A 26,087-nucleotide genomic window follows, 5' to 3' on the forward strand; every position below is an offset into this window, starting at 1 on the left:
GAGTTGCAGAGGGATTTTGATTTGCCAAGGGGGGATTATCTCCTCCACTCGGCTCTGGTGGCTGGGATTCAGAAACACTGGAGGATGGGGTTGTCGGAACCCCCAATGTCCCTGGGATGTCAGTACGTCGTTATGGCGGCGGGTACCGTGAAGTCCATCACCTGCCTCTATGGGCGGCTGTCCACGGAGGGGCTTGCGCCCCTGGCGACCCTGCGGGAGCAGTGGAAGGGAGACCTTGGCAGGCCTATCCCGGAGACGACGTGGTCACAGCTGCTGCGACGACCCTGGAAGGGCACGCGCAACGCTAGATTTCAATTGGTTCAATTCTATACTCTCCACAGGGCCTACTTAACCCCGGCGAAGATTCTGCAATATTTTGGGGGCTCCTCGTTGGGCTGCCCCCGGTGCCAAACGGAAGGGGCTGATTTCGGCCATATGTTCTGGTCCTGTCCGGGGTTGGGCTCTTACTGGACGGATGTGGTGGCGTGCCTGAATCGAGTGACTGACCGAGTGTTGACAGTGGACATGGGAACTTGCCTTCTGCTTTGGTTCCCGCATACCCCCCGTACAAAAATCACAAGCAAATTTATCGATCTGGGGCTGATAATGGCGAAGAGGGAGCTTACCATGCACTGGAAGGCAAGAACGGGGCCGAGTGTTCGGAGGTGGAGGGTGAGCTTCCTGGCCTGGGCGGGGACTGAAGGGACGCTTCGCCTACAGTTGGCTAGGCGTGCTTCCAATGACAAAGTGCAAGAGGCTGCCAGGGCGTGGGGGGCTCTGGTGGAGGAGCTTCGCCGCTTGGGGGAACGGGAGGAGGGGGTGAGGGCCAGGCGGGCACAGCCCAGCCTGGAAGGAGTGTGGAGGGACCTGCTGGGACTCCTGGGGTGACTACCCAGGAGGGGACTGCCTGAATATTCCCCGAGGGCTATCGCTATTTGTGCAAACTTATCATGCTGTGCATGGTGGTCAAGTTTCGGGGTGGTATCCATGTGAGGGGTAGAGTACAGCCTTTGGTACTTTTGGGAACACTGGGGGGGTTCGGCCTCTGATTCCAAGTTCGGCTCCCTGGCTGCGTGGGGCACCTTACGCCTCATCGGGTGGAGGACCCGAGGCGGGCACACTTGCAAGGGGGGGTGGGGGTAGAGAGGGAGTGGGGTGGGGGGTTAGGAATGGCTTTGTTGCGAAATTACTGTCTTTGATATTGTCCCCACTGGCCTGGTAATCCTTCGCAGGAATATTGTATGTAACGTGGACTTCATGCTGCTATAAGTTGGGAAAAACTAATAAAAATTGTTTTAAAAAAAAAAAAACATGACATGTTTTACAACACTTATCTGTCAGCAAATACACGATGTTACCAAACACTTCTCTCACAGTGGTTCCCAAATACACACAGACTCACAGTGTGATTCTAGACAAACAACACTATCCCTAGCAGCTTACCAAAACTCATTCACTACAGTGGAAGTGGTAAGGGAACTGCACACAATCTACATATTTCACGACTGCACTTTAGTGTCAATGCCTGACTCATTTAATCAACGCATAAGCAATGACTGGCTTCTAATGCTACTAAAACTTGACAACATGACAAGTTTTAAAACAGTTTTCTGTCAGCAAATACACAATGTTACCAAACGCTTCTCTCACAGTGGTTCCCAAATGCACAAAGACTCACAGTGTGATTCTAGACAAGCACCAGTATCCCTAAGAGTTTACCAAAACTCATTCACAACACTGGAAGTGATAAGGGAACTGCACACAATCTACATATTTCACGACTGCTCTTTAGTGTCAATGCCTGACTCATTTAATCAACACATAAGCAAATACTGGCTTCTAATTCTACTAAAACTTGACAACATGACAGGTTTTAAAACAGTTTTCTCTCAGCAAATACACAATGTTACCAAACGCTTCTCTCACAGTGGTTCCCAAATGCACAAATACTCACAGTGTGATTCTAGACAAGCACCAGTATTCCTAGGAGTTTACCAAAACTCATTCACTACACTGGAAGTGATAAGGAAACTGCACACAATCTACATATTTCACGACTGCACTTTAGTGTCAATGCCTGACTCATTTAATCAACACATAATCAACGCATAAGCAATGACTGGCTTCTAATGCTACTAAAACTTGACAACATGACAAGTTTTAAAACAGTTTTCTGTCAGCAAATACACACTGTTACCAAACGCTTCTTTCACAGTGGTTCCCAAAAGCACAAAGACTCACAGTGTGATTCTAGACAAGCACCAGTATCCCTAGGAGTTTACCAAAACTCATTCACAACACTGGAAGTGATAAGGGAACTGCACACAATCTACATATTTCACGACTGCTCTTTAGTGTCAATGCCTGACTTATTTAATCAACACATAATCAACGCATAAGCAATGACTGGCTTCTAATGCTACTAAAACTTGACAACATGACAGGTTTTAAAACAGTTTTCTCTCAGCAAATACACAATGTTACCAAACGCTTCTCTCACAGTGGTTCCCAAATGCACAAAGACTCACAGTGTGATTCTAGACAAGCACCAGTATTGCTAGGAGTTTACCAAAACTCATTCACTACACTGGAAGTGATAAGGGAACTGCACACAATCTACATATTTCACGACTGCACTTTAGTGTCATTGCCTGACTCATTTAATCAACACATAAGCAAAGACTGGCTTCTAATGCTACTAAAACTTGACAACCTGACTGGTTTTAAAACACTTATCTGTCAGCAAATTCACGATATTACCAAATGCTTCTCTCACAGTGGTTCCCAAATGCACACAGACTCACTGTGTGATTCTAGACAAACAACACTATCCCTTGCACTATATGAAAACACATTTCTTCATCTAGAAGTAGTACTACATTTTAGTATAGAAACATATCATAAGTCATTTCACAAATTCATAAACAATGACTGGTTTCTAATTCTACCAAAATATAAAAACTGCACAGTTATCTCTCTACAAACACATGAAAAACACAAATGCCAATCACAGAATGGTTTCTACATGCACACACATTGTAGAGAAAAAAAGAACTCCCTACACTTTAGCAGGAAAACATGTAAACATCAAATCACAATCCTTCGCATATAAACTCAAAAGCAAACACATATTTCTATTGTTTAAACATTTCAACCCTTTCCCACTGAAATACATTTCAACCCTTCCCTCAATCTGCCTTCTGCATGTTACCATAGAAACAGGCCATGGAACACTGCACTGAGCTCACAGGTCACAAGTTCAGCACACAATGTTCCTACACAAGACAGGAAGTGTGCTTGACTTTTCAACATAGCTTATCATATATAATGTTCGTTACAATCTGTTTTTGTTAACCAATAACAATCATACCTTTAAAAAACAAAAATATACACCCTACCTTTCAGTGTAGAAAGTTGTTATACAACCAATGATTTCTTGTCGTTTTTCAAAAAACGTTGCCGTGGATCCGTGCACCCACCGCAAGATAATCCGTGCATCCAACGCGATAGGATACGCACACCGTGCGTGCATTTCGCCGCTTTTTTTTTTTTTAAAAGGGGGGCCCCAGGGGGTCCTTCTGGGACCCCCTAAGCACCTCTAGAGGGTCAGAGTATTCCCACTCTGCCCCCTTTATATGTTTTACGCACTTATTCCCCTTGCTTCTTCAGCCTCGCTTCTACCACGGCAGAAAATGGCCGCCAACAGTTCCTGGTTTCGAATGTAGAGAGACGCTCGACAGCCAATTAGTATTCAGCGCGCGATCGGGAGGGTGCGCGCTCGGTTCGGGGAGGGTTCGCGTACGGTGCGGGTACAGTCCGCGGATCCTCCGCGGCCATAGATATCACTAACTATTTTACCCTAATTTTCTCAGGAACTACTGAACAGATTCACACCAAATATGCAAAAGGCACGAGTCCGAACTGAGGACTACCTTTTTGCCAAATTTGGTGTCATTCCGTTCAGCGGTTTGGGCTGTAGCTGCGACAACAGATCCTATGGGAAATTGCATGGGGAAAACGTGTTTTGGGACCCCCTTTTTTTCTCGGCCCCCGCTTGACGAATCACCACGAAACTTTTAGGGTCGGAGCGGAGCTGGCCAAAAGTTTGGAGAATTTCGCGAAGATTCGTCAATCGGCGCCAAAGAAATTCCCAATAGAATGTTGCGGATTTCCTATGGAAAATAGGTCCTAACTATAACTATCTACTGGCGACCGCCAGTAGATAATATATGTATATATATATATATATATATTCACTGAAAAAACCATAGGTTTCAGAGGCGTTATAGTTAGCTGGACTTTTCACTCGTACAAAACCATTGAAATTCCCCGGTTATAGTTAGTTCAGCTAACTATAACTCGCGCGCCCGCAATGCACTGCTGATGACGTCACATATTACATCACTCATGACATGGTCAGTGACATCACTCATGACATCACTGATTACATCTCAAATGAGGTTTATTTTCCATGCTCGCGAACGCCAACTTGGTGTTGCTGATCGCGAACAAGGAAAAAGCCTCGCCGGGATGTCATTTTGCTTGCTCGCGGTCGCCAACTTGATGTTGAGGACCGCGAGCAAGCAAAAAATGACCGCAGCACTGCGCAACACTACGCTACGCGTGTTCGCACTGTGCTACGTCCAATTCGCGTAGTGCGAAGTAGCGCGAACTTCGCAAACTACGCGAGCGTAGCGTAGTGCTTTGCCCAGGCTTAATTTATATTTACATACCCCGTTCAGCAAGGGCGTCAAACTCTAGCTGGGCGGGTGCACCATTCATGAGGGTGAAACTCATGTTAATTTCCACCAGGGAACTAACGGACAATCGCAGGCACATACAATTCAATTTCTTTAATCCAGCAAACGTGTTTTGGTGTGACTGCCTTTTTTAATGCCTTAAATTAATAAAACATCCATGACGTGCACCCACTGTTTTTTAAAGGTATTCCTAGAGCATCCCCATAGGTGGGTTACATAAGGACACAAAACGAGGACTGCCAATCAAGCTCCTCACTTAATGACTGTGGCCACCATCTTGCTGGTAGATTCCTGATATATTTCAATAATCTTGCCAGCATTTCACCTGTTGTATGCCTAAATGTCACAAGAACGCTCACATGTACATATAGTTTGTGAAATGCCAGTCAATTTGCAATTCAGTAAGTCTTTGGCCCAAAATATAATTCATCCTCCCCTGTAATTACACTCTGCATGACCTGTCCTTTGCCCACCCTGGGGTTTAACACACTTTGTCGAGGGTGTCGCACTCAATCCTGCGAGTCCCAGCCTGCTTATAAACTCCAGCGGGGTCACTGTGGGACCCCCCCCACTATATCTAGGGAATCAGGGGATCCGTAACCTGCCCCCTTTTCTTAATTTTTTACCATTTTTAATGGACTCAGCTTTAAGCCAATTCCCAAGATGCCTGCCAAAACGTCCTGGTTGAAGTGTTGGCAGCCTACAAATTTAGTAGGATGCGTGAGTTCACTGTAAGGACTCGCTCTCCAGATATCTAGATTTTTTAAGTGAAATATCTCGGAAACTACTGAATGGATTTACACAAAATCAAAAAAAGCACGCTTTCTGGACTAACATCTAGCTTTCTGCCAAATTTGGTGTCATTTCATTCAGCGTTTTTGGCTGTAGTCATGTTCGAAAAATGAAAAAATCCTAATAAATTTAACATGGAGAAAACGTGTTTTTGGACACCCCTTTTTCCTCAGCCCCCTGCTTGACAGATCACCCCAAACTTTCAACACAGCAGCTGAACCAATAAGGGGACATTTTGTGAGAATATATCATCAAGATTCGTGAAGCGGCGCCAAAGGTATTGGCAAAACAAAAAACACTATTTATTTATTTATTTATTTATATATACATAGTTTTATATATATCAGAGTGCTTTATAAATGATCAAGGACAAAAAGAGTTAGGCAAGTGGTCAGTAAAATAAACAGTGATATGCAAGATACTGGTGTATAAAAGAGGAACAATGTATCATGACATCGCAAAAAGGATATAGATGAGCATATATGAACAAAAATAAATATTGATGTTGAAAACAGTCATAGGTCATAGTCATAGTCATAGGATCAAGTGCGAAACACTTTGTAGCAGCGCCACTCAGGGGGAGGCAGTCCATACAGGAGGAGAGAAACCAGCTAGTTGAAGAACCAACAACAAGTGGTACATTCAAATCAGAGGGTATTCATCAGTAGTGCTTTCCCTTCTTTTTTGAAAGATGCCTCTGAGGGATTCTGTCTGATGTCCGGAGGCAAGAAGTTCCAGATTCTCATGGCAATACCAGAGATAGCTCGGGTATAGGTTTTCTTTCTTTGGAATTTTTGAGGTTTTAGTTTTTGAGCTAGGTGCAAAGGGGAGTTATGGTGAAGGGCCTTGTGTGTCATGCAAGCAATCTTTAGATGAATCCTAGCCTCATAAGGCCTCAAAAGGCAATCAGTTTAGAGATTTCAGGTCCGGTGTGATGTGGTTATTTGTTCTAGATCTCGTGATAAACCTTGCTGCCGAATTTAGGGATGCCCTGAGTGGTGCAAACTTGTAGCTGGGTAGCCAACAGAGTGTTGCGCTACCATGCTCCAACCTGGGAATGCCTAGCGCTTAAACAGCAGGCTTGAATTTGTCCAGGGGAGGAAGGGATTTACCTTTCTTAGCTCATGTGGAAGTTAGCTCCTTTGGTGGCTGAGCTGATGTGCGCCTGCATACTCATGGTCTTATCAATTATTATTCCAAGAGACCTTTTGGGGTCAATGATGTGTGGAGTACAGTTAAGAGCCGTTAGGTGTTTCATGAATTCAACAATGACGGGAGCCTGTTTAGGTTGCGCGATAAGGAAGAATTCTGTTTTGAAGGAGTTTAACTTGAGATTTTGGGAAGTCAGCCAGTGTTGTGTTTTGACTATAGTTGAGTTGCGTGACCTGATGTCTTCCGGGGAGGAGAGTTTTAGGTACAGTTGGCTGTCATCCACATACATGTGATAGTGAATGTTGGATGAATTAAGCATGTCTGGTAGAGGCTCTATGAACAAGTTGAAGAGCGTGGAAGAGTGCAGACCCCTGAGGGACCCCAAGTCTGGATGGAGTAGAGTTGGAGAGGGTTTTATTGACTTTAAATCTTTGTGTTCTGTTGTTAAGAAAGGAAGCAAACCAGTTTAGCACTGAACCTGAAAGACCCATCCTGCGTTCCAGTAACTCCAGGAGATTGTAATGTTTGACCGTATCAAAAGCTGAAGAGAGATCAAGGAGGATTAGAAGGCAGGCTTTGTTTCAATTTAGCATTTTTAGAGCATCATCTACTATGTGAGTCATGGTGTTTCAGTACTATGGCCCTGATGAATACCCGATTGGAATTGATCTAGAGGCTGGAATTGATCAAAGTGGTTACATAGTTGGACATAAACACATTTCTCTAGGAGCTTCGATAGAGTTGGAATGCTAGTGATAGGACGGAAGTTATTAAAGTCATCTTGATCTATTGTGAGCATTCTTGATATAATAGTGGTTAATAATGGCATAATAGAGGCCTGACCTTTTTGTGTCATCCTATACATTTTTGACGTATTTCCGACATAACTGACACAATGATGGGTCTGTCAAGATGTACATTCTTGACCAATTGTAGGTATTAGTGGCCTAATTTGGCTATCCATGGTATTTCCCAAACTTGAAATATTGTAGCATGCTCCTGACATAATTCTGTTTATTGCTGGCATGATGATGCTGGAAACCCTGATGATGTTAAATGACCATTTGAGGTAAATGTATGTCCATACACACATTAGTACATGAAAGCGCTTGATAATAAAGAGAAACAGATGTTTGGGAAGCAAACATTCACCTATTGAAAATCTAGGGTTTATGAGCAAAATATTTTTGGTTGATCAAACAAAATATTGTTTTGGGTGTATTTAGCTTATTTATCTTTTCTTTCATTTCACAGTGTGTGTCTTTTCAAAACCTGGTAAATGGATGTTTAAGGCTGAATAGTTGCATTTCTGAAACATATTTAATGCTAAATAATGAGTAATGATTCATGCTGAGTACAGGAGGCCTATTGATGCTCTTGGGTCCAGGTTACCATAGAGCACTTACTGGTATGGTTGCTATTGTCTGAGTTGCACATAAGCATAGTATCATCTATGTTGACAAACATTTTGTCACTACTGCTGTCTGAGCTTGTAATATTTGTGTAACCTGTCTGGCTCTGATCCTGAAAGATCTCTCTAAATTCAGTGATACCAATGTTATGTTAGTCAATGAGCTATATTTAGCTCTGTGGCATGGATTGTTAGAGTTTTATACTATTTGATGCTGAAGTGTAGAAATACGCTATGAGGATTTTTACAAAACTGATAGGCTAGGTAAAATTGTATACCAAGATATTTTAATTGTCTTCAATAGCTAAAGCTTGGTAGCAAATTTGGAGAAAAAAATTGCTGAAAATGCAACTTTACCACCTTTTCTTGGAGAACGCAAATCCAAAACACAGCTGAGCTTTTAGTTTTTTGGCGGAAAACAGTTCATGACTTACTAAATGAATATAAGAAAAATTAAAAACCATTTGATAATACACCAAAAATAACTCAGATAATATTAACCAAAAGTGTGACTGTACAAAAGAACTGCACTATGTATTTCAGTCGGAGGATCCCAAAAAAACAAAGATATTTAGGTATTTCAGCTCCACGATCACTTAAAATGCTTACCAGCTCCCACTGTAGCATGTGAACCCCCTACATCAGTGTTGTGAATCACTTAGCCTTAAAAAATCTGCTATGAAAATGACTCGCATTTTAAGTATATATTCACATAACTATAACTATGTCTATCTATCTATCTATCTATCTATCTATCTATCTATCTATCTATCTATCTATCTATCTATCTATCTATCTATCTATCTATCTATCTATCTATCTATCTATCTATCTATCTATCTATCTATCTATCTATCTATCTCTCTCTATATATATATTCACTTAAAAAACCATAGGTTTCACACATGTTATAGTTAGCTGGACATTTCACTCGTAAAAAACCATTGAGATTCCCCCGTTATAGTTAGTTCAGATAACTATAACTCGCGCGCCCGCAATCCACTGTTGATGACGTCACATATTACATCACTCATGACATGGTCAGTGGCATCACTCATGACATCACTGATGACATCATCCTTGTGATAGAGTGGCGGTCGCGTGAGTTATAGTTATCTGAACTAACTATAACGGGGGAATTTCAATGGTTTTTTACGAGTGAAATGTCCAGCTAACTATAACATGTGTGAAACCTATGGTTTTTTAAGTGAATTTGCAAGGTTTTTTAAATGCTAATTCCTAACTATAACGTGTGTGAAACCTATGGTTTTTTAAGTGAATCTGTAAGGTTTTTTAAATGCTAAGTTATGTATGTTTTATTATATTTATTTTACAATAAGCTACCTATGTATATAGTTATAGATTGACTGTATCCTGTAATATGGAATGGCCCGTTTAAAATGTTTTTTTTTTTTAAGGTTTTTCACCGTGCGCGCACGGTGCGCGCACCCCGCTGTTTAAAAAAAAATAATAATAATGTTTTTTTCACCCTTCGGGGTCCTTCAGGGACCCTCTGACAAAGGCTAGGGGGTCAGGAACTCTCTACCCTGCCCCCTTTTCACGCTCTCCACCTTTCTTTTTCACTGTCACACACAAAACACACAAAATGGCGGCCGACACTTCCTGATTTCGACCGATTCGAATGTTGACTGACATGTAACCACCAATCAGAATTACGCTCGCGCATGTTATGGTGTGCGCACGGTGCGCGCAAGGTGCGCGCCTATAGATATTTATATACTTTTAACTGCAATTTTCTCAGGAACTACTGAACAGATTGACACCATATATGCAAAAGGCACATGCCTGACCTGAGGACTACCTCTTTGCCAAATTTCAAGTAATTCTGTTCAGCCGTTCAGGCTGTACCTTCGACTAAAGGTCCTATGGAAAAATGCATGGGAAAAACGTGTTTTGGGACCCCCCTTTTTTCTCAGCCCCCGCTTGACGAATCACCCCGAGACTTTCAGGGTAGAAACTGAGCGGAGCGCCCCATTAGTTTTGACATTTTCGCGAGGATTCGTCAACCGGCGCCAAAGTTATTCAAAATAGAATTTTCAGATTTCCTATGGAAACACGGTCCTAACTCTAACTGTCTACTGGCAAGCGCCAGTAGATATATATATATTCACTGAAAAAACCATAGGTTTCAGGGGTGTTATAGTTAGCTGGACTTTTCACTTGTACAAAACCATTGAAATTCCCCCGTTATAGTTAGTTCAGCTAACTATAACTCGGGCGCCCGCAATGCACTGCTGATGACGTCACATATTACATCACTCATGACATGGTCAGTGACATCACTCATGACATCACTGATGACATCTCAAATGACATCACTGATGACATCACTGATGACATCATCCAGTGAATGTGTGTTTTTCTGAAAATTAAATATGTTTTATATATGTATATCTCAAGGTCGATGGAAGAATAAATGGGTATATAAATGTCTAAATGGATGATTTGTTTTTGAAAAATCGATTGTGTAACTGACTGATTAAGTGTATCATAGTGAATACATGGCTTAGTGAGTAATGTTTAAATATGTAAATATCTGTATCAGTCTCTCACTTTGTGTATAAGTGGCTGCATGGGTTGGTGAGTAGCTACATGGGTGTCTATATAGGCTATTAGTTGGTTTTTTGAGTATCAGTCTGAGTGTCTGCATGGTTCGGTGGGGGGTATTACGTAGTGCATAGGTGCATGAATGAGTGACTCACTGTTTGTATGTGTTGAACACAGCATGTGTGCAGGACTGTATGGTTGGATGAGTGTGTGTATGGGTGTGTTAGTGAGTGAATGACTGTCTCAATAGTGTCTTTATGAGTAACTACATATGTTTTAAACTAGTATATGTGACTATTGGTGTATATATGTGAGTATATGTGAGAGTGAGAGATTGAAAGAGTTCCTGTATGAATAAGTATGTGTTTCTATAAGTGATTGTTTAAAAGACTAAGTATGTGTAAGTTTCCGTAGAAGTAAGTATGGTGGTGTGTGTATAACTGTATATGCAAGTAAATGTATGTTTGATTCTTTATTAGCATGAGTGACTATGTGTGTGAGTAACTCTATGGATGAGTGGCATTGTGTAACAGGATGTATAGGTGTATGAGTACATATAATGAGTGAGTACATGTATGAGTGACTGTATAGGACTGTTGGTGAATGAGTGGATGTGTATGTGGATCTTAGAATTACTGAAGAGGTTGTTGTAACTGGTATTGGTATGTCCATTGTTTTGAAAATTTTAGTCTCTATTTTTGAATGTGTGTATCAAAGGTTATATTAGGGTGAGAGGAGGTCTGCCACTCTATCACAAGGATGATGTCATCAGTGATGTCATCAGTGATGTCATTTGAGATGTCATCAGTGATGTCATGAGTGATGTCACTGACCATGTCATGAGTGATGTAATATGTGACGTCATCAGCAGTGCATTGTGGGCGCCCGAGTTATAGTTAGCTGAACTAACTATAACGGGGGAATTTCAATGGTTTTGTACAAGTGAAAAGTCCAGCTAACTATAACACCCCTGAAACCTATGGTTTTTTCAGTGAATTTCTGAGGTTTTTTAAATGCTAATTCCTAACTATAACGTGCCTGAAACCTATGGTTTTTTCTGTGAATTTCAAAGGTTTTTTAAATGCTGATTTCTAACTATGCCTACAGAGATAGGACATGTGAAGAAAGAAGAAAAAATGCACAGAAAGAAACAAAAGAAGTGCAGAAAGAAGCAACAGAAGTCCTCAAATACGAAGATAAGTGCAGGAAGAAGGATAACGTGCAGAAAGAACAAAAAGAAGAGCAGAAAGAAGCCTTGTTGCAAAATCATCCTGTACCCTCAACTTTTTCAGACGGATACTGGTGGTAACTGAGCCTGACTAACCAGTCCTAGAGCCAGTGCTATGTTAAAAGACACTTAGAATACAGTGAAAACACCTACATACACTAGGGAACATTATGCGTTGGGGTCCCCCTGTGATTAGCATGACCTCCTCTGTAAGCCCCTAGTATATAAGAGGGCATGGGGATTAAAACTACCTCTTAAAACAGGCCACAGGGCGTTTTTGCACATGTTAACTCAGGCCCCGTCCCCTCCCTTCACCACTGTGTAAACACGCCCTGTGTCCATTTTTAGTTGGGAGATTAAGTTCATTTGAATCCTGAGGGTCCCTAGGGTCCAACTAGCCCACTAGGTACCTCCAGTAAGTGCCACAGAGTTGCGTTGCAGAGAGGTGTAAAAAGTGGCACGGCCTGGACCACCTCTCTGCAATGCAGCTCAGTGGCGCTTACTGGAAGCACTTGGTGGGCTAGTTAGCCCCCAGGGGCCCTCAGTATTGAAGGGAAATTATATCCCCAATTTAAAACGTGCCATAGTGCGTGTTTGCACACGTCACCTCAGGCCCCGTCCCCTCCCTTCACCACTGTGTAAATGCGCCCTGTGGCTGTTCTAAGTTGAGAGATTAAGTCCCCTTGAATCCTAAGGGTCCCTAGGGTCAAACTAGACCACTAGGTACCTCCAGTAAGCGCCACAGAGCTGCGTTGCAGAGAGGTGTAAAAAGGGGCTTGGCCTCAGAACACCTGGCTGCAGCGCAGCTCCCTGGCGCATACTGGAGATACCTGTTGGGGGCGCGTTTGCAGAGTGCTGCACGGAGGGGGCATGGCCTCCGGCACGATGCCAGTCTTTTATTTATTTTAGTTTTTTAAGAAGGGGGGCTGTTTGGTTCCCCTTCTTATTCTAATTTATTGGCCCTGATGACCCCATCCCCCAGGGCCAGTCTCCTAATTATATTTTTTTGACCCCAATCCCCAGGGCCGGCCACTGTTTTTTATTATTTTAAAAAAATATATATTTATAGACACACCTAGGACATGCTGGACAAACCGTACGTACCTATCACCATGACGATTTGCGTGATATTCATTAAAAGGCGACTATGCATGCAATGAATCCACGTGGAATGTATTTACACCACTAGTGAAGCTCTGACATGTCTGATGCCCTACCGTGCCTAATCCCGGTAGACACCCTTGTCGTTTATTTATACAAACATGGGTAGCTATTGACGGGCACATTTAATACACATGCACACCAAGCCATTCAAAGGGGATTCGACAAAAATTCGACCAAAACTATGCAAGAAACCCCCCTCACGGTTAATAAAACACACATCCACTGCCGGATGTGTAATACTTTTTATTTTACTCTCTGGAAAGGGGACGAACATCACTTGAGAGTCACAGCGCGCTCCTGACAGAGCCCAATGCTGTGTTACACCCACCATTGCCTGCCGTGTGCCACACACCTCTGTGTTGTATTCCACTAGCTAGTGCATATGCTATGACACTCTCTAGCCCATGTGCACTGTAACACCACCCCGTGAATATGTCATGCCACACTTGTCTTCGCACGGGTTATATTGCCCCATCTAACGTGCCTTTCTCGATGCCTATGTTATAACGCACAGTGCTATGCCATACATATTACAATCTGGGATCCATATCTTTGTCACAGTGCATATGCAACCTTACACTCCCCAGCACATATTTTATATTACAACTTTAGAGACTAGTTAGGTTACACAACACTGCCCTGTGCATATTACACTCCAAGGCGCATATCGCATAGCACGCGCTAGTGCCTGTGCTATCTCGCGCTCTCCAATGAATCTGTCATTGCGCACAATGTATTGCATATTATATTTCACGCTCGGTTCATCTTATATCACACTTTTTGGTGCATAGTTTATACCATACACTATATCTAGTTTTCATTTTCAATCGTGCTCTCAGGACTATATATAACACTGTGTTCACCTACCCTTTTCTCGGGCATTACATTTTGCGATAGGGGGTGGAGGGTCAGGGGGTGTTTCTGCCAAGTGAGCCCGGAGTCACAGTCACAAACGTCCTCTTCTTCCTGAATAAAAGTGAGATTATGCTGCATACTTGTTCATATTTTAAGTAGTTCGCACAGACACAATGTTTTAAAAACAATAAAGTTCCTAATACCCGCCTTCTCTGAACAGTTAGCTTGCTGCCCCATCCCCTTCCTCCCTATCCTCTGTTGTGTGAATCCATGGACTAGCCTCCTCCCTCCTGCCATGCATGGTCTGATGTGCTGCCACTGCCCTCAGTATGATGTACCAGTCCACTCCTCCTGCCCTCCATTGCCCAATTCTATGCCCCATCATTGACCTCCTGCTTAAACTCTGTGCTTAGCTTGCTGCCCCTATTCTCCTTCCCCCTGCCCTCCGATGTCTTTGTGCATGCCCCTGCTCCATCCTTTTTGCCCACCATGTCCCATGGACCTGCCACTCCTATCTACTCTGAGTGTTCTGTTGAGCTGCCACTCCCCTCCCACCTGCCTAGCATTGTCAGATGACTGTAACCTGTCCCTGCCACCTCCACCCTGCCTGTCCACATGCCATGCCCCTATCCTCTTCCTCCTGTCCTACATGGTCCATTGTACTGCCACACCCTTCTGCCCTCCCTGGTCTGTTGTGCTGCAGCTGCTCCTCCTGCCTGCCCCGTGTGGTCTGTTGTGAGGTCCCTTCCCCTGAACTTTCTTGTCTGTGCACAGGTCCTGACCCTCCCTTCTATCCTCCATCGTCCTTTGTGCATGCCCCTCCACCCTCCTTCTTGCCCATCATAGCCATTGTGCTGCCACTAACCCTCCCACTTGCCATGCATGGTCTTCTGTGCTGCCATGGCCCCTCCCACCTTCCCTGTGTGGTCAGTTAGCTGCCCCTGACCCCCTCCCACCTTCCCTCCATGGTCTGTGTGTATGCCATCACAGTCTCACTGTTGCTCTTCATGGTGTGTCTTGCTTCTAGTGCCCATCCTGCCTGACCTCCATGGCTATCTTGCTGCTCCTGCCCTGCCCCCTTGCCCCCAGCCCTACTCCCTCCCTCCTGGCTTGTCTGTTCCATTGTAATGCTCCTGATCCGTCCCTCCTGCCCTTTATGGTCTGTTATGCTGCAGCTTTCTCTCCTGTCTGTCCATTATGGTCAGCTAGCTACCATTGCCTCTTGCCCCTCTGTTCTCTGTTGTCCATGTGCATGGTCCTGTCCCCTCCCTCTTGCTTTCTATGGATTGTTGTGCTGCACTCCCGTCCTGCATGCCCTGTGTGGTGTATTGTGCTGCTGCAAACCCTGATGCCTGCCCTGCAGGGTCAGTTTGGTGCACCTCTCCATGTCCCTCCTGTCCTCTGTTATCCAAGTCCATGTCCCTATCCCATTTCCTTCCATGATCCAATGTACCATACTTGTGAACATTTTGAACTTGGTAAGAGGGAGATTTTGAAAAAAAACTGGGGTATTGATTTTCCCCTTTGAGTTACATTGAAAAAGAGGATATTGTAGACAGGAGACAGATCAAATAAAGCCCATTTGAGCTTAAAAACATTGGACGTTTCCTGGCTGAATCGGGTCTGTTGGCATGTATGGTTGTACTACCATTGCCTCTTCCTTCTGCCCACAATGGTCTATTACATTGCCACAGGCTTGAAGGAGGGTAGATTTTGTATCACAGGGGGCCCCTGGCCCGTTCTGTCCACACCTGAAGTATGAGACCCTTGTCCTTGCCCTGCCAGCTGCATTTGTAGGCCGTATTAAATTGACCAGCGGGTCCTGTGTTGCTATATAATTATCCTGAGACATCCTTACCACTCAGCCAGTATAAAACCCCTGTGTAGGCCCTTCTGTTCAATATGTAGGCCTCTTTGTTAAATTGACCATAGCTCTGCAATTTTAGTGTATAGCAGTCTGAAGGCAGGTCTGCGAGGCCTTCTGCTCCAAACCAGTAGCCCCCACCCTACCCGAGTGCTCCGTGCTCGGTATCAAAGTTCAACATCCCCCTGAAGCTGTCGACATACAGTAGGCTGCATCCTGGACTGGTACTTGCTTCCTGGGCAGGTTTCCCGCTTTTAAGGAAGTGGCAACCGCAGAGCGTCAAGTTAGGAGAACTGAGGAGATTTTATACATGAATATATTGAATTCCCGTACAATACCCATTATTTTCTGCTTGCTCTATGGAACTTACGATAAGCGATTGGCCTGAGAGACTGACCTTTTCACCCAGTCCATTGTCAGCATTAAGTGGGTAAATGACGAAATGTCTGGTAAAATCTGCAGACGAAGCTTTTGGGTAGCATACGTAGGTAGATGTAGCGTGCAAAGGAGCCCACAAAATGATATAAAAAGGGAGCACCCACAGATATCGACGGAATACCTCGCCGTCTGTATGTAGGTTAACAGGCAGTGCAGGTTTTCCCCAAGAGCTGGGAGCTCTTGTCTTCCTTTGCTTAAAATGTCTTGCTCTGCTTTGCTTGAAGTATCTTATTCTATTTTACCTATATGAAATGTCATGTTATGTTTAACCATTGTTTTCTTTACTTTTGCATTTAAAAGATTTTGTATTGTAATTGCAGGAATGCTTGCTCTAAGAGTAAACGTGAGTGTTCCTAGGTAACATTTTCCTTGGTGTAACTTGTTTCTCATGATGCATTTATAGATGTGTTTTCTCTCTCTCTCTGTCAGTACATTAATTGAGATACAGAGAATATCATGACAGCTGTATGATTATCTGGATTCTGTATTTTGTACTTTATGTCTCTATTCTGCGGTTTCTTTGAAGTTGCATCTTCTCATTAAACTGCCATTGTATTCTGCCTCCAATTCCATGTCTCATATGTCTGTTTTCTTCATTTTTGGAGCAAGCGTTCCTAGGCACCCCGGCTCAAATTAAGGTGCCCCTTTTGTCCCTGACTCACTCTCCTGCTCAGTTCTGTGGTGGCTCCCGGGGATCTGGGGACCGCCCCTAGCTTCCTTGACCCGTAATAGATCTTGCCTCCAACAGCCTCTCTTGCAAGTCCTGTATTGTTGGTTTGTTGCCCCTGCCCCCCTTTCCACTGCCCTCCATAGTCTGTTGTGCTTCCACGGCCCTTCCTGCCTGCTCAGTGTGGTTAAATTGTTGCCTTTGCACCCTCCTACCTGCCTTCAATTTTCAGAGTCCGTGCCCCTGGCCTCTGCCTCTCAACAGTATCCTAATGAACAACTAGATTGCTAACATTCTATATTTATTACAAAAGTGTGGAACGCCTGACATCATCTTGATGTAATCAAAACTGTAATACCTAGAGCATTTCCTTTAGAAATTACATATATGAGAGGGTCTTATTGGCATCAAAATTATGGTTAGTGCTCTAAAAGGCTAAAATAAGGACAAATTTTCTGAGTTTTCAAATAGCGACAAAGCACTTTTAAATTATTTGTTATCTTTATGTTTTTTTATCCAGTTGACCACTTGATTAAATGTTGCACTTAGGGGAGATGATGTGGTGTTACTTCCAGAACTGCAGACTTTGCAACTGGGGAACCAGGTTGAAGTTTCTGCTTCAGCTCGACATTCTGTGATTCTGGTCAAATCACTTAGTCTCCCCATGTCTACAACCAAAATGAATGTGTTCTTGTGTGATGTAACCAATGCTCATGTAAAGCACTCCAATACCTGACAAGTCTGCACTATATAACACTGCAAAAACACAAAATAATAAGTGTTTTGCACACTTCTGTCATTGGGCTATATTTGGGCTACATCTGGGTGATTTTGGGCTACATTTGGGCTCTTTTGTCTCCGGTGGCCATCTTGGGAGATTTATTTGTTATGAAGTTTCCTAATTTCCTCATGTACTGCAGTCTCCTCAGTAGGAAATGCTTTCAGTTTTTTACTTTGATTCCATCATGAAGGTATTCAGATATGTCACACATTTGCCATAAATTCTGAATGTTAGCACTCTAGTTGCTCATTAGATCACTGTAGTAAAACTACTGCACCATGGAAGTCTGCTCCTGGTATTAAAAGTGCATGTTTCAGTCTGCATGTCAGAATTTTTTAATGAAATAGAAGAGGATTTGAGAAGTCACTCAAAATGTGCCCTCATTTTCTTTCTTCAGCATTAATCATAATTTCTATGGCAAAATGAACCTCCTCATTGTGTTCCTTTTTAAATTAAATGTTTTAAGTGTTACCAGTTTATTCCAATCAAGATGGCTTCAGGTGTGCCATACTTTTGTCATAATGAAGACAGTAAGCGCTCTAGTTGTTTTTAAGAACATTCTGGGACATTCTGTCATTGGGCTATACTTGGGCTACATTTGGGTGATATTTGGGCTACATTTGGGCTCTTTTGTCTCTGGTGGCCATCTTGGGAGACTTATCTGTTATGTTGTTTCCTAATTTCCTCATTTACTGCAGTCTCCTCAGTAGGAAATACTTTCAGTTTTTTACTTTGATTCCATCAAGAAGGCATTCAGATGTGTCACACATTTGCCATAAATTCAGAATGTTAGCACTCTTTTTGCTCATTAGATCACTGTAGTAAAGCTACTGCTCACCAGGGAAAACTGCTGCTGGTATTGAAAGTGCATGTTTCAGTCTGCATGTCAGAATTTTTTAATGAAATAGAAGAGGATTTGAGAAGTCACTCAAAATGTGCCCTAATTTTTCTTTCTGCAGCACTAATCATACTTTTTATTGAAAAATGAACCCCCTCATTTTGTTCCTTTTTAAATTAAATGTTTTAAGAGTTACCACTTTAATCCAAGCAAGATGGCTTCAGGTGTGCCATACGTTTATCATAAGTAGGACTGTTAGCGCTCTAGTAGTTCTTTGGAACACTCTGGGAAGCTGCAGTAGAACACAAAGGAATCAACTGACAGTCTCTGCCCTTGTTGGATGTACATGTTTTACTGAGAATGTCTGACTTCATTCTCACATGACTGAGAAAGATAATGTGAATTTACAGAAAATAAGCTCTCAGTTTAGCCTATAGATCACATTCCAAACCCCTGTGGTAAAAGCATGAGAAAATATTTTTCTCTCAATCATGATATCCCAGCAGAAGTCTTTTTCACATGGTGAAATCACCTTAGAACATACCACAATTCCTAAAATGAGTATGGTACCATCAACAAATGATTTATAATGTAACTAAAGTCTTAAAACCTTCTATTAACTGCAATGCTTTTTAATGAGGTGCTATCATGTATATTGGTCCCAAGATGGCTGCCAACACTTCTTGGATGAAGTGCTGACAGCCAATCAGATCTCAGGATGAGATGTGTGGTTAGGCTCCGCCCACATCTATATATGCTTTTAAATGCTATTTTCTCAGGATCTACTGAACATATTTACACCAAACCTACAAAAGGCACTTCCTTGACCTGAGGACTACCTCTCTGCCAAATTTCAAGTAATTCTGTTCAGCCGTTCGGGCTGTAGCTGTGTCTAAAGGTCCTATGGAAAAATGTATGGGAAAAACGCGTTTTGGGACCCCCCTTTTATCTCAGCCCCCGCTTGACGAATCCCCCCGAGACTTTCAGGGTAGGAGCGGAGCGTAGCGCCCCACCTATTTTGAAAAATTCGCGAGGATTCGTCAACCGGCGCCAAAGTTATTCAAAATAGAATGTTGCGGATTTCCTATGGAAACGTGGTCCTAACTATAACTACCTACTGGCGACCGCCAGTAGGTAATATATATATATATATATATATATATATATATATATATAGATATATATATCTATATATATGTATATATATAGATATATATACACACATATATATACATATATGTATATTATCTACTGGCGGTTGCCAGTAGATAGTTATAGTTAGGACCGTGTTTCCATAGGAAATCTGAAAATTCTATTTTGAATAACTTTGGCGCCTGTTGACGAATCCTCGCGAAATTTTCAAAACTAATGGGGCGCTCCGGTCAGCTCCTACCCTGAAAAGTCTCGGGGTGATTCGTCAAGCGGGGGCCAAGAAAAAAGGGGGGTCCCAAAACGCGTTTTCCCCATGCATTTTTCCATAGGACCTTTAGTCGAAGGTACAGCCCGAACGGCTGAACAGAATTACTTGAAATTTGGCAGAGAGGTAGTCCTCCGGTCAGGGAAGTGCCTTTTGCATATATGGAGTCAATCTGTTCAGTAGTTCCTGAGAAAATTGCAGTTAAAGCACATAAATATCTATAGCCGCGCACCATGCGCGCAGCGTAATTCTGATTGGTGGTTCCATGTCAGTCAACGTTCGAATCGGTCGAAATCAGGAAGTGTCGGCCGCCATTTTGTTTGTTGTGGGTGCGAGAGTGAAAAAGAGAGGTGGCGAACGTGAAAAGGGGGCAGGGTAGAGAGTTCCTGACCCCCTAGCCTTTGTCAGGGGGTCCCTAAAGGACCCCGAAGGGTGAAAAAACATTTTTTTTTTTTTTTTTTAAATCGCGGGGTGCGCGCACGGTGCGCGCACCGTGATAAACCATAAAAAAAAATTAGCATTTAAAAAGCCGTACAAATTCACTTAAAAAACCATAGGTTTCACACACGTTCTAGTTAGGAATTAGCATTTAAAAAACCTTGCAAATTCACTTAAAAAAACCATAGGTTTCACACATGTTATAGTTAGGTGGACATTTCACTCGTAAAAAAACAATGAAATTCCACCGTTATAGTTAGTTCAGATAACTATAACTCGCGCGACCGCCACTCTATCACAAGGATGATGTCATCAGTGATGTCATGAGTGATGCCACTGACCATGTCATGAGTGATGAAATATGTGACGTCATGAGCACTGGATTGCGGGCGCGCGAGTTATAGTTATCTTAACTAACTATAACGGTGGAATTTCATTGGTTTTTTACGAGTGAAATGTCCACCTAACTATAACTTGTGTATTCTCACACTCTTGAGCCTCGGTTGCAGAAGAGACAGTCAGCAAGCATCATACACCAATCATTATTCTATAATTAGTGTACAAGTCGCAAAAAGACATCTCCAGAGAAAGGGACAAAATACTGTCTTACCATACTTTCATGACCCATAGCCTGAAAGTACTTTGAGCATATCATACTATCACTCTATGTGTTTTGTTACTTCTACTTTCGCAAGACAGGAAATTATTTAATTAAAATCCGGGATCATTCTCCAGTCCCTAAAATGTGAGCAAATGGAGTTCATGTATTCATTATACATGTCAAACGATTTCTGATCTCAATGTATCCTCTCACACTTCATTCCATAACAGGAAAGCAGGCATCCATGTCTTGTAATGAAGGAATCTTTACTTTATTTTTGAACTTTGGGATCATTTGCCAGCATCTTTTGCACCTGATCCCCTTCCTTATTATATTTATGTGCTTTTTAGCAACAGGTTGTTTCAGTACATTTGAAGCTAGAGTTGAAAATAAATCATTAATTTATTTTAAGTGTTTTGTAATAAGTAAGCTGATTTTGTAATGGTTGTGTGCCTTACATATTTCTTGATTATAGAGATAGTAAGCAGAACTAGGAGTTACTGCTCTAACAAAACTACCTTTTTGTTTAGTTTTTCAGAATTATCCAAAATACAGTAAGCATGATGCTAGCATGGCTTTGAATCTGGAGATGAAAGGAGACATTGAAACTTGCCTGGTTGAAATCCGTATGTATCTGTAATTTCTGTTTTAAAATCCTTGCAGAATTTATCGCTATGGTGAACTGTTGTTTTGGAAAATGTGATTTAGTTTATATATTCCAACTGTGAAGCTGCTTTGTTTACTTTGTGAGAGTTATGCTTGTTTGCATTCTTTTAAACTCTACTACCATACTCTACCAGTGGGTTATACATTGTATAAAGAAATTCTGAATTGTGCTATTTGTTAAATACTTATTTTTGGATTTCATATAAGGGTGGGCGTAGTGGGCGTAGTGGGGCTACGTGAATCAGCACGTAGTGTGCCCAAATCTACGCACACTACGCGCTTCGCGTAGCCCCACTACGTGCCACCCACCTCCCGCCCGCCCTTCTTTTAAATAATATAAGCATTGAAAAATAAATTAAAATAAGTCGACTTACCCGTAAGCGCGGCGTCTCCGGGGCTCCTTCTTTCTGTTTCTAATTTCTTCTGGCAAATGCGCATGCGCATGCGCGGGTGTCCGCGCATGCGCATTTGCCAGAAGAAATTAGAAACAGAAAGAAGGAGCCCCGGAGACGCCGCGCTTACGGGTAAGTCGACTTATTTTAATTTATTTTTCAATGCTTATATTATTTAAAAGAAGGGCGGGCGGGAGGTGGGTGGCGGGTGGCAAGCAGCTACGCTTCGCCCTCGGCGTGTGCGTAGCGCTGCCCTGCTTCGCCTACTTCGGAAAGTGCGAAGCAGGCAGCGCTACGTACACTACGTGGGCGAAGCGTAGTGCTACGCCCGGGGTTAATTTCATAGCAGACTATACATGATACCTCTCTGCTCTTTCAGAGCTTTCCATGTTCTGGGTTTCCCTTAGTTGTATTGTGATAGCCAGTGATCTGATTCCCCTCTTCATTGGCTTTTTATTCCCTTCACATGTTCTGACAGTGGGTAGATTTCAGCACTGACTTTGCTGTTGTATTTAGAGATAAACCATGTCCATAAGTCAGTAAGAGGTAGCTGACATTGGAGAGCAGTCTGTTTCATCAATTTTCAGGGTGGCACGTCAAGTATGCCAGGTCCTGATGAAGGCCAGATAAAAATAAAAAAAACTAGGCAGTTATAGTTAGGTCTGCTTTTCCATAGACCATGTGCATTTTGGATTGCTAATAACCTTGGTGCTGTTTGATGAAATTTCATGAACTATGCAAAAAAGGTTTATCTGCTTCAGCTCTTTCTTGAAATGTTTTGGAGCAGTACGTCAAGCGGGGCAGAGAAAAAAATCCCAAAACAATAAATCCCCATGCATTTCCCATCCATTTTTTTTTAAAACCATTATTTACCTCAGCCCCCGATATCCCTACCGCCATCACCGTCAGCCTCAAAATCATCCACAAGGACTGAGTCAACTGACCGGGAGGAGGCATCGCCATCATACATAAAGTCACCCTCCCCTCACAGCCAGCTTTGACGACCACTAGCATCACATGGAGCACCTCCACTTCAAGACTCAGACCAACCCGAATACCACCCTCAAAGGCACCCTCGTCTACAGACTTCCTGTATCTCCCCCTTCAGACAAACCATAGCTGACTTCATCACTCACCTTGTTCTCGCCTCAACAGACTACATCCTTCTCGGCAACCTCAATTTCCACCTGGACAACTTCAGTGACCACAACACCTCATCCCTACTAGAGAACCTCGCAACTGTCAACTCAACAAACTGGTCACAACTCCAATCCACTCAGCAGGACACACACTTGACGCCATCATCTCTGCAAGCAACAACATCTCGGTCAGCCACACCACCGAGCCACACTGGACCAACCATCACTGCAGCCACTTCTCCTTCACCAATCTCACCATACACCACAACACTCACTGTGATCCTTGCAGAAGCTGGAACAAGGTCACTGGAGACCATCTCACTGCCTCCCTCAGCAAAACCCCACAACAAATTTTCCACGCATGCCAACATCTCGTCACCAAACCTCCACTGTTGGATCTCCGACTGTGCCAACACACTGGCTCCCCCCAGGAACCCCACAGGCATGCAGCACTCAAAGAAAGCCAGCTGGTTCTCCTCTGCTCTCCAAGAGTCCAAACGTGCCTGCAGACAGCTTGAGAAAAGATGGAGGAGCATCAGGATCATGGCAGACCACACAGCCTTCAAATAAGCCATCACTGCACACCACCACCTCATCAGATCAACAAAGAAAGTAGCCATCCAGGAATGCTTCAACACCAAGGTACACAACAGCAAAGAACTCTTCACCATGGTCAACGAATTAACCAAACCTAGAACAGAGACAGCAGACATTTCCCCCTCTCAAGTCATCTGCGACAACCTCACCACCTGTTTTCACTGCTAGTTCAAGGAGATCTATGACAGCTTAAAAAATGAGGACCCACACCCCCCGCAACCACCAGACCCAATGGCTCCAGACCTCAGCAGACATTGTCCAACTGGACCACCCTTACCCATGATGACATCCTCAGGATCATGAGGGAGATCCACTCAGGAGCCTCCTTGGATCCCTGTCCTCGCCACTTCTTCAACAGAGCCAGCACCATCATCTCACCCGAACTCTGACACACCATCAACTGCTCCATCGAGTCTGCCACCTTCCCAGACGTCTGGAAGCAGGCAGAGATTAACCCCCTGCTAAAGGAACCATTGCCAACACAACGGAACTCAAGAACTACAGACCCATCTCTCTGCTCCCCTTCCCAGCCAAAGTCATTGAGAAAGCCATCAACGTCCAACTCTCCGAGTTCATTGGAATTAACTACATCCTGGACTTCTTCCAATTGAGCTTTAGAAGCAACTACTGCACCAAGACTGCTCTCCTCGCTGCTACAGATGATATCCACACCCTTCTCGATTGAGACAAAACTGCTCACCTCATCCTTCTGGACTGTTCAGCTGCCTTCACCGGCATCTGCAACACAACCCCAGGAATGTTTTTGTTTTTTCCTCACCGACCGAATACAGACAGTCAGACTTCCACTGTTCAACTGAGAAACCACAGAGATCAGCTAAGGAGTGCCACAGGGATCCTCCCTGAGCCCCACCCTCTTTGAAATCTACATGGCCCCGCCTTCGGCCATCCTCAGAAGCCACAGACTCAACATCGTCCCCTATGCCGATGACATCCAGTTGATTCTCTCCCTCACAGACGAATCCACAGCCGCCAAGAGCAACTTCCACAACTGGATGAAGACAGTCACTGCCTGGATTAAGGATAGCTGCCTCAACTTCAACTCAGACAAGACCAAAGTGCTCATCCAGGCAGTACTTGATTTGTAAAATATTAAGTGCCAGGGCTCTGACCAGGAGGCCACTGCAGCTTGCACCACCTAACGCCCTTGTCATCGCAGCCAAAACAACTACTAACCATCTCTTTTGCATGTAAATGCGACAGTTCCCATTATTCCAGATCCCCAAAGCTAAAGGAATGGCTGGGGAGGCAGGTATTAGCAATTTTAATGTATATTGTAGTCTGAAAACACCGCTGTTCTGCTAATCTCTTAATTAGATGTGCAGCGCCACCATGTGGGGGACTGTTCCAAATATGGTATTGACAATTAGGTGCCGGTGCCGAGCACTGGAAACTAATTAAGGGCCGGTGCTGAGCACTGGAAAGCACTGGCTCAAATTAAGCACTGCATCCAGGGCTCCACCCCTCCACCTGGGATGGCTCCAGGTGGCCCACAGCCCCCGGTGCCCTACCACACCCACAGCCTATGCACAAAACCTCAGCATCATCCTGGACTACTCGCTCTCAATGAACTGCCATATCAATGCAGTTTTGTCCTCCTGCTTCTACACACTCTGCCTGCTTCATAAGATCTTCAAATGAATCCCCACCATGTGCTTCTCAGCAGCAGACCCGACTATGGCAATGCACTATACATCGGAACCACCCAGAAACTCCAAAAGAAACTGCTGAACATCCAGAACGCTTCTGCCAGATCATCCTGAACATCCAACGCTGCATCCACATCACCAGCCACCTGAGAGACTTTCACTGGCTACCTATCAATAAAAGAATTACCTTCGAGCTCCTCATGCATACCTACAAAGCCCTCCGCAACACCAGACCTGCAAACCTCAACCACTTCCTCTCCATCTACACTTCCACCAGACATCTCCTCTCCGCCCAACTGGCCCTGACCACAATCCCATGAATCCTCAAGAGCATGGCGGGAAGAAGATCCTTCTCTTACCTCGGTGCAAAGACCTGGAACTCTCTGCTTCTGCACCACAGGTAATCACCTTCGCTGCCACAATTCAGGGAGGACCTCAAGACCTGGCTCGTCGGATAAAACGCAGATCCACCCCCCACCCACTCAGCGCCTTGTGACCCTCACGGGTGAGTAATCGTGCTTTGTAAGAATCCTGATTGATTGATTGATTGATTGATTGATTGATATCCCAAAAACTACTGAACGGAATTACACCAAATATGGCAGAAAGCTAGATCTTGATCTACAAAGCATGCTTTTTGTGATTTGGTGTG

General features: G+C 43.6%; 1 protein-coding gene across 2 annotated transcripts in view; it reads left to right on the forward strand.

The window, feature by feature from the left end:
• Positions 1-26,087, forward strand: part of LOC146866039 (annexin A1-like) — a 253,724-nt gene that overhangs the window by 170,971 nt on the left and 56,666 nt on the right. For both annotated transcript variants that reach the window (XM_085633058.1, XM_085633057.1), the window contains one exon: positions 21,505-21,600. In XM_085633058.1, coding sequence (XP_085489184.1) covers positions 21,505-21,600 — 96 coding nt within the window. The remainder of the gene's footprint in view (positions 1-21,504; positions 21,601-26,087) is intronic.

Source organism: Triturus cristatus, chromosome 2_1 (assembly GCF_964204655.1).
Source record: "Triturus cristatus chromosome 2_1, aTriCri1.1, whole genome shotgun sequence".
Taxonomy (NCBI): Eukaryota; Metazoa; Chordata; class Amphibia; order Caudata; family Salamandridae; genus Triturus; species Triturus cristatus.